This window comes from Salvia splendens, chromosome 18 (assembly GCF_004379255.2).
Source record: "Salvia splendens isolate huo1 chromosome 18, SspV2, whole genome shotgun sequence".
Classification (NCBI taxonomy): domain Eukaryota; kingdom Viridiplantae; phylum Streptophyta; class Magnoliopsida; order Lamiales; family Lamiaceae; genus Salvia; species Salvia splendens.
The window spans coordinates 19,077,876-19,095,555 of NC_056049.1; the positions used below are offsets into that span (position 1 = coordinate 19,077,876).

Genomic DNA, 17,680 nt, shown 5'->3' on the forward strand with positions numbered 1-17,680 from the left:
CGAAGGCTAGGCATAAATTTAAACCAACTCTGCTCGGATTCACGTCGGATGCTTAATCCACTCCGGATCCAAGCGATCCGAACCAAACAACAACCTCAATCAACTCCTTAACTTCCGATCTAACAGATCTAAACCGATCAACAACGAATTCAAACGATTCCACTCAACTCAGCTACAATACCAAATTCAAACCTCCAATTCAACCACCAACAAACTCTGATCAACCCGATCCAGCCATAATCTGCACAGATTCAGAGAACAATTGCGAAACACATCCAACACAAGTAAACTAACTCAAACTCCAGAAAATCACAGAAGTGAAATCAGAAATCAACATCAACGACATGACAAAAAATTAAACTTGCATTAAACACAGAAATATTCGGTAAAAACAGAGGGCCGAGCTCCGAACAGCGAAGCTCGGTGAAATCCACAAAATATGAGAAAGTAAAATGGAACTTGTTTCTTCGCCCTCGACATGATGGTGTTACAACCCAACTGAAATACGAGAAAGTGAAAAGTGAACCCAAAACGCAAACCACCCCAATTTCCCTCTAAGAACCCAAGTGTATAAAAGAAAAGTGAGCTACGAGCCACAGACTGTTAATGAGGCCTCCACCGAGAAGGTCCCACCAGAATGCATGCTTCCTTCATTATATAGGCGCGGACTTAATCTTCTGGAACCTTCGTAGGAGTCTCCATTCTACCCTCCGACTCCGAGATTTCCTCCGTCTTGCAATTTCCTTCATAATGCTCACTTCTTCGCCAGTTTCCTCGGACATGTGATTGTCCTTTTCTTTTCCTGGACCTGGCGAAATTCTTCTACACACCTGGCTTAAAACGTGTGTTAGACCCAGTAAATCATCGAATTTATCCCCTAGACCTATGCATGAAATTAGCCTTATCATGGGGAAAATCAATTTAATTAAGATCATGCATCTTGTTCTAGCCAAATAAAGTGGCTACGTGAAATTTCATTTTTGTGACCTTTATTTAATATATGTCGATTGGAAATTTCATTTATGAAATTTAAATTGTTGCTACGTGATTGAGTTTGATTATGTGGAATAAATCGTCATGGGGGAATTGGAATGAAGTGCTATTTATATTTTAATGTGTGGAAAATCAATTTAATTAAGATCATGCATCTTGTTCTAGCCAAATAAAGTGGCTATTGTCGGCCCCTCCAATTATTGGAAATTTTATTCTTTCTTGGATTTAATTAATTGTTTTGGGATATTCATCCAAATTAAATCCAAATCAAATTATCCCTAAATTGTGCTACATGAAATTCGAACTCTAACCTATTATTTTTGTGAGTTTCGAATATTCTCTTTTTTAATTACGAGGATGAATTAGTTTCTTTGATTTAATTGGTACCTGGTTGATTTCCTTTAGCTATTTTAAATCCAATTAAATCTTGCCATATTTTATTCCCTAAGCCCAATTAAATTAAGAGTTGAATTATTTCCTTGTGGCTAATTAAGCCAATTTTCGCCCCCTATTTGTAGAGGAGAATATATTTGCTTCCTATTTTGTGGAATTCCTTTTATTCAATTAAATACCAAATTAATACCTAAGTCAAATTAATTGGGGATGTGAATATTTTCCTTCTATTGTGTCTCCATCCCACACGTTTTTTTTGGCTTAATTTCCTTGTGGAAATTTATTTAATTGTCGCCTATTTTATGGGAGTATTTTCCTATAAAGAAATTACCAAATTTAAATCATATTCTATTTAATTGAGGATTTAAACCATGCTTGTCCTGAAGCATAAAAGACAAGAAAAAGAAATAAGGCGAATTTCAATGCACGGTTCCCAAGAACGACTCCATAAACAAAACACAAACAAAGCACCGACTCCTAGACCTAGACAATTACAGACTCACAAAAGAAAACAACACACAAATACAGATAAGCATGAACTAGTTTCTACTTTTAGGCGACCGTCCCCACAAGCTTAAGTTTTATCCGATCGTCTACAGTCTTCAAATCCTCCCCCTTCTCTCTTCTACCTAAACGGTCTGTCAGTTCGTCAAGATAGCCTATTGATTCCCCAGCAGTTAGGTTCGCTCGATCACTCATTCCTCACCAGGGATGTTAGGATCGAAACGCTCCAAAGTTAAAGTTACACCACTGATGCGTCGGGTTATGAGAGTTTCTCCTTCCTACTACTCCTTCTCCTTATTGATTTTCTGGGTCAGGTTGCGATTGCTTCCTGCCCTTATTTTTTTCATCATTTTTTCTTCTTTCTTCTTCTTTTTCTTTTTCTATATATATCCCTTTTCCCCCTGGACTTCGTCCAGCTTATACCTCCTTTTCCTGGACTTCGTCCAGCTTATACCTCCATAACCCATTTTTTCTCTTTTATACTCTACTCCCTAAGCATCAAGTGGCAGCCCATTTTTACATGTTAGCTCAAAGTGTATAGGCTTATAACTCACATTTATATAGTGGGGCTTCACAACTAGGTCAGCTAAGGCGTCCTCTATCGTCCTTACTTCATTCAGACCGTTTTTAGTTCATTAAGGAAAAAGGCCTCAAAGTTGACATGTATCCTATCTTCAATCGCCCTCACTAAGGGAATCTTGCTTTATTATCTTACTAGCTCATGCAACACACAAAAACGCTAGACCTAGAGACTCTAAGACTCCTATTTACAAAAACTAATACTGCACTTACTCCCCCCCTCCCACTTCACTCAAGCTTGTCCCCAAGTTGTCCTAGTGAAGTGGGGAAATAGGGAAGTATGAACAACACAACGCGCATAAAACAAAACAAACTTCACTTAGACTGTACGACGGGCTAAGTGGGAGAAGGCCCAACAAACACCAAAGCATGCAAAAACAGAACAACTCATTCTCACACTTAGACCAAGGATTGAGCTAAGTGTGGGAAGCTGCAACACATATATACTAAATAAAGCATGTTGGTCACAGACAAACATAAACAGAAAAGGAAGAAGAAAAGAAAAAATAGAAATTGAAAAGTTACTTGGTTTAGGGGGAATCAATTCGGGGTCTGGCCCCCGCGGGAGCCAGTCTTGGGCGGTGCGGATGGTTGGGTCGCTCTAGTTTTCTTCTTCGCCGGTAAGTTCGGCACCTCTTTCTCTGTCTCACTTGGTCTGGGGATTGTTTTCTTCACAGCCAAGGGTTTAGCCGCGGACGGGGCAGTCAGAGGCTTCGTCGGCTGGGGAGGCTTCTGGAGAGATAGACTTCCTTGCTCTGGCGATTTAGAAGCGGTGCCAGGGCAAGGAAGCAACTTCGGTGCCTCGGGGAACCTCTCTTTAAACCACTTCGCCATCATCAGCATCAGCGAGACGCCCTCTGCTATCCTCTCAGTGTGCTTAGACGACGTTGCCACAAGATCAGTAATACGTCCCTTGAGGGCCACGATCTCCTCTCTGACTTTCCCGACTTCCATTCTTACCTCGGTTACCTCCTTCCTCACTCCTGCGACTTCCTTCTTTACTCCTGCAACATTTTTCTGTACGTCCTCAACATCGACACTGTACTTTTCATTACCCCGTAGGGCCACAATCTCTTCTCTAACCATCTTGATTTCTGATCTCATCCATCCCACCTCCGTTCTCATCTCTTCAACCTCAACCTTGGCTCCTGCCTCCACACTTTCTGGGTCCTGCTTCACCTGGACTTCCGACCTGCCGACCTCATAAAAACAGACCTCCTTCCCATGCATATATAAAAGCCCCTTGTTAAAAAAGTAATCGACATTAAAAACCTCCGGGGGCATGCACATCTCCACATCTCGGCACGATTTGGCTATCTAAAGTATTACGTTGCGTTGAAGGTATGCCCCTAGGAGATGGCATGTATACATGTCTCTGGAAGGGTTGGCGACCATCTGATGGCAAGCCTGGGCTAGCCAGTAGCCCAGGTGTACACGGACTCCCTTGGCCATACACCAAGTAAAATAGAGATCAGTCGTGGTCAGAGCAGCGTTTGCAGTGCCCATCAGATTATAACTTATGAAGGTCTGAGCGAATCGCAGGATCCGGTTCTCTATGTGCGAAGATTTCAAACAACTCGTTTTAAACTGACCCACCTTGGAGTGAGTTATGAACTCCCAAGCGCTTTGTGGTTTGAAACCAGGGGTAAACTTAGGCGGACCCACCATCCTGTCATTCCACAAGCCCTCATCATCCTGTGTGGGCGATAACAACCCCATGTGGAGCGACCACTCTCGGATGCTCATCTCGTGCTCTTCATTGAAAAGGTGGAAGGTAATAGAGTCGGCATCCAGATCGGTTGTAGACTTCAAGCGAAAGGTCGAGAAAAACTCACGCGCTAATGTTGTTGGGATCTCAAAAGAGCTGTGTTTCAACAACCAGTCAAAACCGATCGCGTCGATGTACTCCCGGAATTCAACGTCGGAAGCAATCTCCTTCAGCTCCGCGGGATCATATCTCTTTCTGGTCTTCGCATACTTGCCCCGGGCACCCTTTTCTTTAAACGTTGCTGCACGCTTGGGATCAATGAACTTCCTCATTGCATCCAGTAATTCCTTGGTCAACCAGACTTCTGTAGGCTCGAAATTGAGCTCTTCTTCAAGTTCTTCTTCGGAGTCGCTAGATCCAGCAGGGCTATCAGACTCGGCAGCATATGGGACCTTTGCGGGTGGAGGAAGAGAGGTTTCAACAGATTTTCCTTTCGATCTCTTGGTCAAGGAAGGAGCGGTCTGCTTTCCCTTCCTTTTCCTTTCAGCCGCCTGGCGGCGTTCTTCCTCATCACTCTCCCCACCACTGGGTCTAGGAGAGTTGTCCTACTCAAGGGCTGCGGTCTCTGGACCCAGCGCTTCTCGTTCCGTCTGCTGGACGAAGTCATCAATTTCATCAATCAAGCTCCGACGAGCTTGTCTCCGGGCTTCCCTTGCATTTACCAGAGAAATCGTCCCCTCCGGGACATCAGTCAAATCCACGGCTAGATCAACCATGTCGTCGACGGGTTCCAGTACGTCTTCGGTAACGAGGGCTTCTTTCTCCTCAGATAGCAAATGGGTTGCCCCTGTGATATAAACAGGGGTTTCCACCCCAACCAAATCTTGTTCATTGTGGGTCTCAGTCCCCACAACCTTTTCAGGGGTCCCCCCCTCATCATCGTGTTCAACAGAGACTTGGGCATCATCGCCCCCAACTTTTTCTAGGGTTTCCCCCTCCATAGCTTTCTCAGAAATTAGGGTCTCGTCGCCCTCAACATGTTCTAGGGTTTCCCCCTTCGAAATTTTCCCACAATTACCAGGGATTTCCCCCTCAAGATTACTAGTAGACAAAACAGCAGATACAGCCACACTTCCAGGCAAAACACAGGTTTCTTTCTCAACGACATCAATAGCAGCAAGAATAGGGGCTACCCCCTCAGATACACCAACAGCAGTAATGGCAGAGGTTTCCCTGTCAGAAACATGGTCTAACCTTGGTTCACTGACCGCCAAAAGCTCCAAACCCGCAGCCAGATCCGCCTCCTCCTCAGGTACTTTTACGGCGGTTGTTCCTGCTACACTGGTGGCTGGTTCGGCCATCGAATGTACGGCCTCCGGTTGGGGTTTTGCAATCTCTGAAACTTGTGGTGGCGGTGGTGCAGTGGTTTTTGCGGCCGGTGTGGTGTTCCCCATCATAGTGGTGAACATGGCGAACGCCTTCATCGCCTCCTCTGGCCCCCTAAGTTTCTGCAATAGATCGGCCATGAACGACGCTGCGTTAGATTCGGCAGATCCAGAGGTGCTTGAGGCTTGTGTGTTGTGTGTGTTCTCCATGGCGGAATCTGTAGAATTCGCAAGAACTTGGAAGAAAAAATTTGTAGATTAGGGTTAGAGAGAGAGAATTTGAGAGAGGAAATTTGGGGATTTTTTTGTGGAAAGAGTGAGTATGATATGGAAAATAAAAGAGAAAGCACGGTTATAGCCTGTAGGTATGGGAGGACGGTTTTCCAGGTGGTTGCAGGCGTGACGCGAGTGACCGTATGCCTCCCCATAAAGTTACCTTTTGAAATTCGAACCGGTGCCAACTCCCTCCAAAATTCTACTCCTCAACGCCCTGCCCCATCTAAATGCTCTGCAATATCATACTTAGAAAAACATCAAACTAAAAAAAACGCCCGACTCCCAGTACGGAGAAAAATTCCCTAAGGAGCCTGAGATTTCGAAAATATTTTTGGAAGATTATTTTTTTCTGATTTTTTTTGGGCTTTCTCGATTTAAGGAAAGAAATTAACTATTTACACTTTCTTTCAAGTATTCTTGAGATTCCCTGGGTCAGGGCATGGATAAAAAAAACTTCTCAATTTACTTGACCCAGGATTTCTTCAAGAACACTTCCTTCCTAGACTGGTTAGACGATATCAGGGAGTGCGCGTAGAGGCACTTCGTCCACTACACACAACTCCGAGTTATCTCAAAATACCTTCACACGATGACCATTGATGAGGAAAGACACAGAATTTGAGGCGCCTCCTTGGATCTCTACTGCTCCATTTGCGCGAAGGCCAACGATAGTATACGGTCCGATCCACTTGGACTTTAGCTTTCCAGGCATTAGCTTAAGCCTGGACTGGAACAGGAGAACTTTATGCCCAACTTGTAGTTCCTTGGTCCGGAGATTCTTATCATGCCAGAGCTTGATCATTTCCTTGTACCACATCGCGGACTCGTAAGTCTCAAGCCTCAATTCTTCCAACTCATGGAGCTGTAATTTCCTCTCTTCCTCACAAGCTCGAGGATTCATGTTAATCTCTTTGACCGCCCAGTATGTCTTGTGCTCCAGTCCCACTGGCAAGTGGCACATCTTGCTGAACACTAACCTATACGGAGACATCCCAATAGACGTCTTATATGCTGTCCTGTAAGTCCATGATGCGTCGTCAAGCCTCTTACTCCAGTCTTTCCTTGACGGATTCACCGTCTTCTCTAGTATTGCTTTGATCTCCCTATTTGATATTACCGCCTGGCCGTTAGACTGAGGATGATATGGTGTGGACAACCTGTGGTGGACTCCATTTTTTTTCATCAAAGCTTCAATCGTTTGGTTCCGAAAATGAGTTCCTTGATCCAAAATAACAGCCCTAGGCACTCCATACCTACCAAAAATATTAGACTTAAGGAATTTGGCCACCTCACCAGCTTCACAAGAGGTAGTAGCCTTGGCCTCTATCCATTTCGAAACATAATCCACCGCCACAAGTATGTATGCCTTCCCATATAAAGATGGAAATGGACCGACGAAGTCCATTCCCCAGATGTCGAAAATCTCACAAACGATCACAGGGACTTGCGGCATTTCATCTCTTTTGGAGATTCCCCCAGTCTGTCGACACCTTTCACAATTCTGACAGAATTCGAACGCATCCTTATGCAATGTAGGCCAGTAAAACCCGTTGTCTAACACCTTCCTCGCAGTCTTCTTCGGTCCAAAGTGACCTCCACACGCTAGAGCGTGGCAATGGTTCAGCACATCCCTTTATTCTCACTCTGGAATACATCTCCTAATTACTTGGTCAGCTCCCATCCTCCATAGATACGGGTCGTCCCAAAAATAGTACTTGGCTTCGCTTTTCAGTTTCATCTTCTAGGCCCGAGAAATTTCTTGGGAACTGGGCACTTCTCTGGTGACCAAGTAATTTGCTAGGTCCGCAAACCATGGCTCAGCGTTTATCTGGCATTTTCCTTTTTCAGCATCTCCTGGACCCGTCACTGCCATTATCTCTTCCCAACTGATAGGTCTAGGCGAACCTTCAAGATAATACAAATGTTCCTCGGGAAATGCATCTGGTATTGCTTCCTCGGTCTCCCCTTGGAAAATTCGACTCAAGTGGTCAGCCACCTTTTTCTCTGTTCCCTTCTTGTCTTTGACCTCCCAATCAAATTCTTGTAACAGTAACACCCAACGGATTAATCTGGGTTTGGACTCCATCTTCGCCAGCAGGTACTTAATAGCTGCGTGATCCGTGAAAACTATTACCTTAGACCCCAGCAAGTACGGGCGAAACTTCTCAAATGAGTACACTACCGCCAGCATTTCCTTTTCAGTGGTGTCGTAGTTCTTGTGGGCTTGATTGAGCGTTTTCGAAGCATAAAAGATCACATAGCTTTTCCCATAGACTCTTTGACCTAGCACTGCCCCTACTGCATAATCACTCGCGTCGCACATTATTTCAAAGGGTAGATTCCAGTCAGACGCTCTAATAATGGGAGCAGATACTAGTCTATCCTTCAACAGCTGAAAAGCCTTTTTGCACTCCTCATCGAAAACAAAATCAACATCGTTATGCAACAAGTGAGTGAGTGGCTGAGCAATCTTTGCGAAATCCTTTATGAACCTCCTATAGAATCCAGCATGCCCTAGGAATCCTCTTACCTCTTTCTGATTTGTCGGGTAAGGCAGCTTTGAGATCACATCAATCTTTGCTTGGTCTACCTGTATACCTCTTTCTGATACCACGTGCCCTAGGACAATTCCTTCTGGGACCATAAAGTGGCATTTTTCAAAATTCAAAACCAAATGTTTTTCCTGGCACCTCTTCAACACTATATCCAAACTTGCCAAACATGAGTCAAATGAATTCTCGTACACAGTGAAGTCGTCCATAAAAATCTCGATGCAATCCTCTAGGAGATCCGAGAAGATACTCATCATACACCGCTGAAAAGTGTCTGGCGCATTGCACAGACCAAACGGCATCCTTCTGTAAGCATACGTTCCGAAGGGACACGTGAAAGTAGTCTTCTCCTGGTCTTCGGGATCCACATAGATTTGAAAGTATCCACTGTACCCGTCAAGGAAACAAAAGTATTGTTTGCCCGCCAACCTTTCCAGCATCTGGTCAATGAAAGGCAGAGGGAAATGGTCTTTCTTGGTCGCTTCATTTAACTGCCTATAGTCAATGCACATCCTCCACCCAGTAACTAGTCGGGTGGGTACCAACTCATTCTTGTCGTTCTCGACCACCTGTATTCCTGACTTCTTTGGTACCATATGCACTGAACTCACCCATTCACTGTCTGGTATGGAATAAATGATTTCTAGGGAGAGTAGCTTCAATACTTCCTTCAGCACCTCCTCCCTCATGCTAGGATTCAATTTGCGTTGAGGATCTCTGCAGGCTTTTGCTCCCTCTTCTAGCCGAATGTGATGCATGCACAGATCTGGACTGGTTCCTACCAAGTCAGAGAGTGTCCACCCAATAGCCTTCTTGTTTCTCCGAATTACCTTCAGCAGTTCCTCTTCTTGTCCCTTGGTCAAGCTGCTGTTAACAATCACAGAGAAAGTTTCATTCTCTTCTAGATACGCATACTTGAGACATGGTGGAAGTGTTTTCAGTTCTCTCTTGGGGACATCTTTTTCCTGGGGTAAGGGATTTTTCTCTGTCGACTCAGTTGTTATTCCCTTCGTAGACTTAGTAGAACTTTCCATGCTCGCCACATAAGGTGTCTTTCTTGATCTAGCTGGCTCCGGGTTCGTGCAGAATTCCAGAATTGCTTCGGCTAGCTCCTCATCTGATAACTCACTCGTGTTCATAGCTTGACACCACCCGGCTACTTCTCTATCAATAGCATGACTCATCTCAGAATTCGCAATCTGCTCCTGCATTAATTCGGTCTCAAGATATTCCTGGACCAAGGGGTTAATAACATCTATAGCATGCAAATTGCCAACATCAAGAGGTTTCTTCATTGCCTCATCTATGCTAAATGTATATTTCTCCCCATTGTAATCAAGGCAAATGGTGCCATCAAAAACATCAATGATAGTCTTAGCGGTACGTAGGAAAGGTCTCCCTAAAAGTACTCCGCCAGACTCTGCTGACTCATTATCGCTCATCTTTATCACATGAAAATCAGCTAGGTACAAGAAATCATGTATCCTGACTATCACATTCTCAAGCACTCCTTCAGGGCAGATACACGACCTATCCGCTAGCTGGATCACTACTTTCGTATCTACCATACTTACTCCTACCAGTTTCTTGTAAATGGAAAGCGGTAAAACATTTATCGAAGCCCCTAAATCACACATAGCATGCTCAATTTTTACATCACCAATAGAGATGGGCAAAGTAAACATACCTGGATCATTGCATTTCGAAGGCATCCTCCGCTTCTGAATTACCGCAGAAACATTCTCGCCTATCAGAATTTTTCCACTAGGTCTAGCCTTACCAGCTATAAATTCCTTGATGAACTTGCTAAACACTGGCAATTTCAGAGCCTGTAAAAATGGTAGATTGATTTCCAACTTCCCAAAAATATCCATGAAATCTACCGGCTCTTCCTTTTTTTTCTTGGCCTCCCCCCCGGCTTGGGAAGGGTTTCAGTCGCTTCCCCGCTCCTGTGGAACTTTCAGCTGAGAACTCTCCGACTTCTTTCTTCTCCTCCTCCCTTACCAACTCTGGCCCTGGATCGAGAAAAAATGGTTCAGTTTCTCTAGACAATGGTTTCTCCAAATCTCCTTCTCTGAGTTCATCTCTAATCATGGGATTGTTTGCAGCCAAGTTCCTTGCCCTCGGTGGGATCTTTGAATTCCTTCGGTCTCATTGTTGGGCCTTCGTACCCCTTCCCAGACCTCAAGGTAATTTGGCTAATATTGGCCCTGTCAGGCGGTTTTACTGAGGCAGGAATTTTACCCTCATTACCTCGCATGTCACTCAAGGAAGTAGCAATCTATGACAGCTGTCTTGCTAACATATCCATTGCCGCCTTTTGTTCTTGCTGAGCATCCTGAAGCTTGTGGACTACTTCATTGTTCGAATGTAAGTTGTTCTGCATGTGCTGCTGAGAACTGATGAGATCGTGCACCATTTCATGAAGATTCCTTGGTGGCTTAGAACTCGGCTGACTAGGGTCAGGTCCTGCATTTTGGTTTGCTCCACTTCCTTGGATCGGGCGAATATTTCCTTGACCCCCTGAATTGTTGTTGAACTGATTTCCTTGACTTGGGTAGGTGGTTTGGAAATTCCTTTGGTGTGGTGGCACATAAGAGTTCCCCTGATGGTTTTGATTCCTGTTTCCCCAGTTCGAGTAATCTCCCTGGTTCCGATTGTTCCAATTGCCTTGCCCTTCATGATTCCTCCAATTGCCCTGCCTCTCGGGCTGAGGTGCAAACTGTGTACTCTGTTGTGGTGCTGGCTGGCTCTGTTCGTTATCAGACCATTTAAAATTTGGATGATTCCTCCAGGGTGCATCTCTTTGTCTCCCGGGGTGGTTCCAACTTCCATCGGGATTCCAACTTCCCATCGCATTCACCTGGGCCTGGTAATCTCCTTCCTAGGATCCGTAATATTGTTGAAATTGGGACTCTCCTGGACCAGGCAGTTTCTCCTTCTCCAGTGGCGCTGGCGAATTAGTTTTCTCGATAGCATTCAAAAGAGCCTTCTCGAGTCTATCTATCCTTGCCTCCACCTTATCATCATCTTGTTCTCTCAGTGCATTCGCTGAACTTCTTCTCACAGCATTCCTTGGACTATCATATGCCTTCTTTGCATCTATCAATTTCCCCAAAATCTCTCGTGCCTCACTTCCTCTCTTCCGTGTAAAATTCCCTCCGCTGGAGGAATTCATCAAGTCCTTCGACTCAGGAGTCGCTCCTTCATAAAACAGAGAATAGGTCTCTGCCTCTATTATCCGGTGATTCGGGCATGCATCCAGCAATCCTTTGAACCTTGCCCAGTATTGGCTCAATGACTAGTCATAGTCCTGTTTGCACTCCACTATCTCCTTCTTCAGAGCATTCGTCTTGTTGGATGGAAAGAAATAATCTAAAAACTCCAATTTAAAGTCTCTCCAAGTGCGGATAGAATCTGGGGGTAACCGTAATAACCATGTGTTTGTCTCCCCCTTTAGAGTGAAAGGAATTGCGCGCAAACGGTAGTCCTCCTCCGTCGCATCATTTGGCCTCTTTTGGATGCTGCACAATTTACTGAATTCATTTAGAAACTCGTACGGACACTCACTTCTTCACCCAGAAAATGTCGGTAGGATGCCAAGCACATTCGTCTTGATCTCGATGGACCTCTGACGTGGGTTCGTCACTATGGCATGTGCTGGCTCTCCATCTAAATGGGTCTACTACGTGTGCCATGACTACTTCCTCTGTTTCCCCTGTTTCTGACTCTGTCTCTGACTCTGGTGGTGACTCCGGATCATCACGTCCTGACGACACCCAAGATTCATCGCTAGTAAATCCACTCGGAAACGGATCTCCCTTGGTGAACCCTGATCTGGTGGTTACTTTGGAGGCGGTGTCCTTGACCTGCCAAATGAATTGACCTTGCTCCCACCCAGATGAGTTACTCCAGTGGGTAGACCGTGAGCCTCTGCTCATAAACTACAAATAAAAGGAAAGAAATTAAATCAAAACTATATACGCCAAAGATTCTAAACACTAACACAAATTACGCCATCCATCCCCGGCAACGGCGCCATTTGAAGTAAGGCTTGTGTGTTGTGTGTAAATGCCATGCGCTATGCTTCTGGTATTATGCTAGGTCGAGATGCCAAGTCCTATGAATCCACTAGATCACTTGGTCTAGGAACTCAAGAGAACATGGAATGCTCTGTCGTTGGGCACACTACACTCCCCTTCAAAGATCCCTCAACCCGAATACTATGATTTAGTATAGATAAGCAGGGGTCGATCCCACGAAGATGGACACGTAAGAAAGCATTTAGAAACTCTGGACAAGGGCGGCTGCTGCCACTCAAACTGGGTTGAGGTTTGATTATGACTAGACCTAGGCAAGAAATGTAAACACTAGACCTAGGAAACTGTAAACATGCTGAGATCAAACATCATCAAAACTACGGGATATTAAATTTACTTCCTAGACCGTGTAAATGGCTACTTAATAAAAGCAGACAGAAAGCATATAACAGTGGGGACCACAATTCCAAAATTAGCAAGTACGACAGAAAAGCTGCAAATAACAAACTGAAACTCTAACTAACAACGACATGCATTCTTTTAACTGAATCAAACACGAAGATGGAGAAAATAGAGCACGTACCTAGATTCGAACAAAATATAAAAGTTGGGTCGTCGGAAACTTGCAACAAACCGGAAATAACAATAATCTACATTCACTAGACGGAATGAAATGAAAACACGAAGGCTAGGCATAAATATAAACCAACTCTGCTCGGATCCACGTCGGATGCTTAATCCACTCCGGATCCAAACGATCCGAACCAAACAACAACCTCAATCAACTCCATAACTTCAGATCTAACAGATCTAAACCGATCAACACCGAATTCAAACGATTCCACTCAACTCAGCTACAATACCAAATTCAAACCTCCGATTCAACCACCAACAAACTCTGATCAACCCGATCCAGCCATTACTCTGCACAGATTCAGAGAACAATTGCGAAACGCATCCAACACAAGTAACTAACTCAAACTCCAGAAAATCACAGAAGTGAAATCAGAAATCAACATCAACGACATGACAGAAAATTAAATTTGCATTAAACACAGAAATATTCGGTAAAAACACAGGGCCGAGCTCCGAACAGCGAAGCTCGGTGAAATCCACAAAATACGAGAAAGTAAAATGGAACTTGTTTCTTTGCCCTCGACAGGAAGGTGTTACAACCCAACTGAAATACGAGAAAGTGAAAAGTGAACCCAAAACGCAAACCACCCCAATTTCCCTCTAAGAACCCAAGTGTATAAAAGAAAAGTGAGCTACGAGCCACAGACTGTTAATGAGGCCTCCACCGAGAAGGTCCCTCCAGAATGCATGCTTCCTTCTTTATATAGGCGCGGGCTTAATCTTCTATAACCTTCATAGAAATCTCCATTCTACCCTTCGACTCCGAGATTTCCTCCGTCTTGCAATTTCCTTCATAATGCTCACTTCTTCGCCAGTTTCCTCGGACATGTGATTGTCCTTTTCTTTTCCTGGACCTGGCGAAATTCTTCTACACACCTGGCTTAAAACGTGTGTTAGACCCAGTAAATCCTCGAATTTATCCCCTAGACCTATGCATGAAATTAGCCTTATCATGGGGAAAATCAATTTAATTAAGATCATGCATCTTATTCTAGCCAAATAAAGTGGCTATTGTCGGCCCCTCCAATTATTGGAAATTATATTCTTTCTTGGATTTAATTAATTGTTTTGGGATATTTATCCAAATTAAATCCAAATCAAATTATCCTTAAATTGTGCTACATGAAATTCGAACTCTAACCTATTATTTTTGTGAGTTTCGAATATTCTCTTTTTTAATTACGAGGATGAATTAGTTTCTTTGATTTAATTGGTACCTTGTTGATTTCCTTTAGCTATTTTAAATCCAATTAAATCTTGCCACATTTTATTCCCTAACCCCAATTAAATTAAGAGTTGAATTATTTCCTTGTGGCTAATTAAGCCAATTTTCGCCCCCTATTTGTAGAGGAGAATATATTTGCTTCCTATTTTGTGGAATTCCTTTTATTCAATTAAATACCAAATTAATACCTAAGTCAAATTAATTGGGGATATGAATATTTTCCTTCTATTGTGTCTCCATCCCACACGTTTTTTTGGCTTAATTTCCTTGTGAAAATTTATTTAATTGTTGTCTATTTTATGGGAGTCTTTTCCTATAAAGAAATTACTAAATTTAAATCCTATTCTATTTAATTGAGGATTTAAATAATTTCCTTGTGCACACCATCAAAATTTTCGCCCCCTCCCTCATTATTTCCTACTTGGAGATCTAATTTATTTTCTTCCCTTGTTTATGGAATATTCATTGTTTTATTTCCTAAATTGTGAATCTATTCCTCTCCAAGTAAATACCAAATAAATTCCTTATTGAATTTCTAGCCATAATTTTCAAAAACTTTCCTTCCTTTTAATTGTGGGATTTTATTTATTGGCCTCTATTTTATTCCTCCACAATTAATTAATTTATTTATTTATGGAATTAAACCTAGGACTATTTAATCACCTAAACTAAACCCTAGCCCCCATTCTCCCTCAAATTTTCGTCCACCTCCATCCTCTCCCTCTCTCCACACGCCACTCTCATCTCCCTCTCTTCATCCTCTCCAAAATTCCTTCCAATTCTTGTTCTTGCATCCATAGGAGTTTGATTTTCAAGAGTTCCCGACGAATCGTATCAATCTTTGCTTCTACCGTTTGGTTTTCGATTCAAGAAGGTATAATTGAATCTTTTCCCTCATCTTCACCATTGAAAACCTTGTTCTTGATTCCTTCATGCATATAGTGAGTGTAGGAATCTTAGATCGCAAAATTAACTGGTGGGAATTTGTGTTTGTATGAGAACATTTGTGGATGTGCGATTTTGATTAAATATGTGTGAGGTTTCGATGATTCATTGGTGAATGATGTGTGAATATACGAGAACATGATTGTGAGAACTTTTTGAAGCATGATTGTGTGTTGGAAGCATGAATAATTGTGTTTGGATGAATGAGGAATAAACCCTAATTTCGAAATTGTGAAGCCTGAAAACTGTGGCGGTTGGACAGTGGACTCCGACGTGTGTTTGACCAGCCAAACGCTCTTATTTGGACACGAATTTTATAACTAAGTAAATTTTTAGGTGTTTCTGTGATGTGTGTGAATTTCAGCCCCTTTTGACGAAAGATGAATTTTTAATAAATTTTTTGAAGTTGACTGCGCAATTCTATCAGAAACTTGTATTCTCGCCCAGAGAGTTTAGTTTTTGATTTGACAGACCAAATGGCCTTATTTTAATTTTTACTGGATGTAATTTGAAGTGTCCTCTGTGTTTTGGAAAAATTTCAGCCTCATTGGACATCGGATGAATATTTGGTAAATTTTTCAATCAAACCGCGCAGTACTGCCAGAATTTTTATGTTCCGACCAGAGGGTTGCATTGTTGTTTTGGCTGACCAAATCATATGATTTCGGTGTGAAATTTTAACTGGACGAACTTGAATGTGGATACTGTGTAGTGACCAAAATTTAGCTTTATATAAGGTCGGATGGAATTTTGGTGATTTTTACAAAATGACTGCGCAGTTCTGCCAGATTTCTGTTTTGTCAAAATAATACTTGTTGCTAAGTTTGGGTGAATTATATGATGTATATATGCTCAAGGGATGTATCTTATGATGTGATTATGTGTGATACGTTGAGAAATATTATGTCATGTTCTTCCTTATGTTGATGAATATTGGGATGGGTAATTTAAGAGAACGATGAAAGGAACGATAGGACATGCATGATAATTTGTATTGATGGAAGGTTGATTGTGTTGTGGTGTTGGCAAGGGGATTGTGTGTACGTGAGCACAAGGAACGAGGGTTTCTTTGAGTTGGGTATTGTGTTGTTTAAGCAAATGAGATGGGCTTTCTTTTACAAATCTTTATTTTCCGAAAATATGATGTGGTGTTATAAGGGTGGTTTAACTTGTTATGTCATGCCTGATGTTTTGTTTATGAGATTGTTGCCTGATGCCTAGTTCGTCCGAGCTTGCTCCGTTAGGCTATATGACTGTGTTGTGAAACTAATTCGGGTCTGAGTAGGGCCGCAAACCCTATCAGGCTGTATACACTGGTGGGATCGTGAGCCGTCTTTGCTAGTCGGCCGGTCTCGTGGGCGAATAGTGTGGCCACACTTTCATCGCACTGTGGAATGATGATTGTGATTGATGGATTGTTGAGAAAATTGGGAGATTGTTTGACTGGCCAGTCTATGAAACGTTTTTGTGTTCTCGATGATATTTCTTAACTACATGTAAAACTCGAGATCACTGGTATTGATGACATAACTGATATAAAATGTTTTCGGCATGAGCCCATTGAGTACAACAAGTACTCAGCCCTGCATATGTTTTCCCTATGTGCAGGTTGAGCGGGATGTTGCGATGGATGTTGAGTCGGCCTAGGAATTTTGGATGCGTTGTGTCCTCATACATAGGCGTCATCCTATGACTCTCTTGATAACCTATTTTCGCTGCTATTATTGAAACTGTGTCGCAAGAATTTACTTTATTTCGTACGATTTTTTTTGTCTTGTCAAATACTTTGATACTTTAACCCGCTGCTTACTTCGTTATTCTAAAATGGTTTTCGTAAACTAAAACAAATGTTCTTTTAGGAGTTTATTGGATTTTTGATATTTATTTTTCCGCTGTTTTCTTTGAAAAATTGTTTGCTAGAAATCTCCGCACTATTTGATATTGTAATTATGACATTAAGTATTTTGAACTAAAATCCGTTGCTTAACTTTTCAATGAACTAAAATATTCACCTTCTTAAGTTAATTGGGTCTTTCATATGAACTGTCGTCCTTTAAATGTTGTCCTTTATTGCTATCCCTTGGTCACGATCGCCTCGTTTATAGTACCCCTAGCATGGTCGGTCGTGACAAAACCAGGTGGAGGTTCCATATACACGGGTTTTGGCAATTCCCCATGGAGAAATGCATTGGTCACATCAAACTGATGAAGTGGTCATTCCTTATTAGCGACAACTGAGAATAGTACTCTGACAGTGTTGATTTTTGCCACTGGTGAGAATGTCTCATCATAATCTTGTTAGGGTTTGTATACTAGATTATTGTTGTCGTAAAGTTGTTATGTTTTACATTTAATGGATGTTTAATTCATATTTAAATGTATAAGTCAACATAACAAAGTCTAAGTCTTTGTTTTAGTAGACCGGTTGTGGGCTGCGCTCAATT

At 42.6% G+C, this 17,680-nt stretch overlaps 1 protein-coding gene across 1 annotated transcript; it reads right to left on the reverse strand.

Annotated features, from left to right (window-relative positions):
- Nucleotides 1-6,061: 6,061 nt before the first annotated feature.
- LOC121776857 lies at nucleotides 6,062-6,829 on the reverse strand. Its single transcript, XM_042174014.1, has 3 exons — nucleotides 6,651-6,829; nucleotides 6,419-6,560; nucleotides 6,062-6,070 (listed from the first exon to the last, which is right to left on the reverse strand). Exons 1-3 carry the CDS (start codon nucleotides 6,827-6,829, stop codon nucleotides 6,062-6,064), a joined length of 330 nt encoding a protein of 109 aa, XP_042029948.1.
- Nucleotides 6,830-17,680: the final 10,851 nt, after the last annotated feature.

Bases quoted from the DNA above. Each gene is read 5' to 3' on its own strand.
- LOC121776857 (XM_042174014.1), bottom strand. From the start codon at position 6,829: ATGTCTCCGTATAGGTTAGTGTTCAGCAAGATGTGCCACTTGCCAGTG. The intron at 6,561-6,650 runs GTACAAGGAAAT...GTTCCAGTCCAG, and splicing joins ACTTACGAGTCCGCGATGTG to GCTTAAGCTAATGCCTGGAA.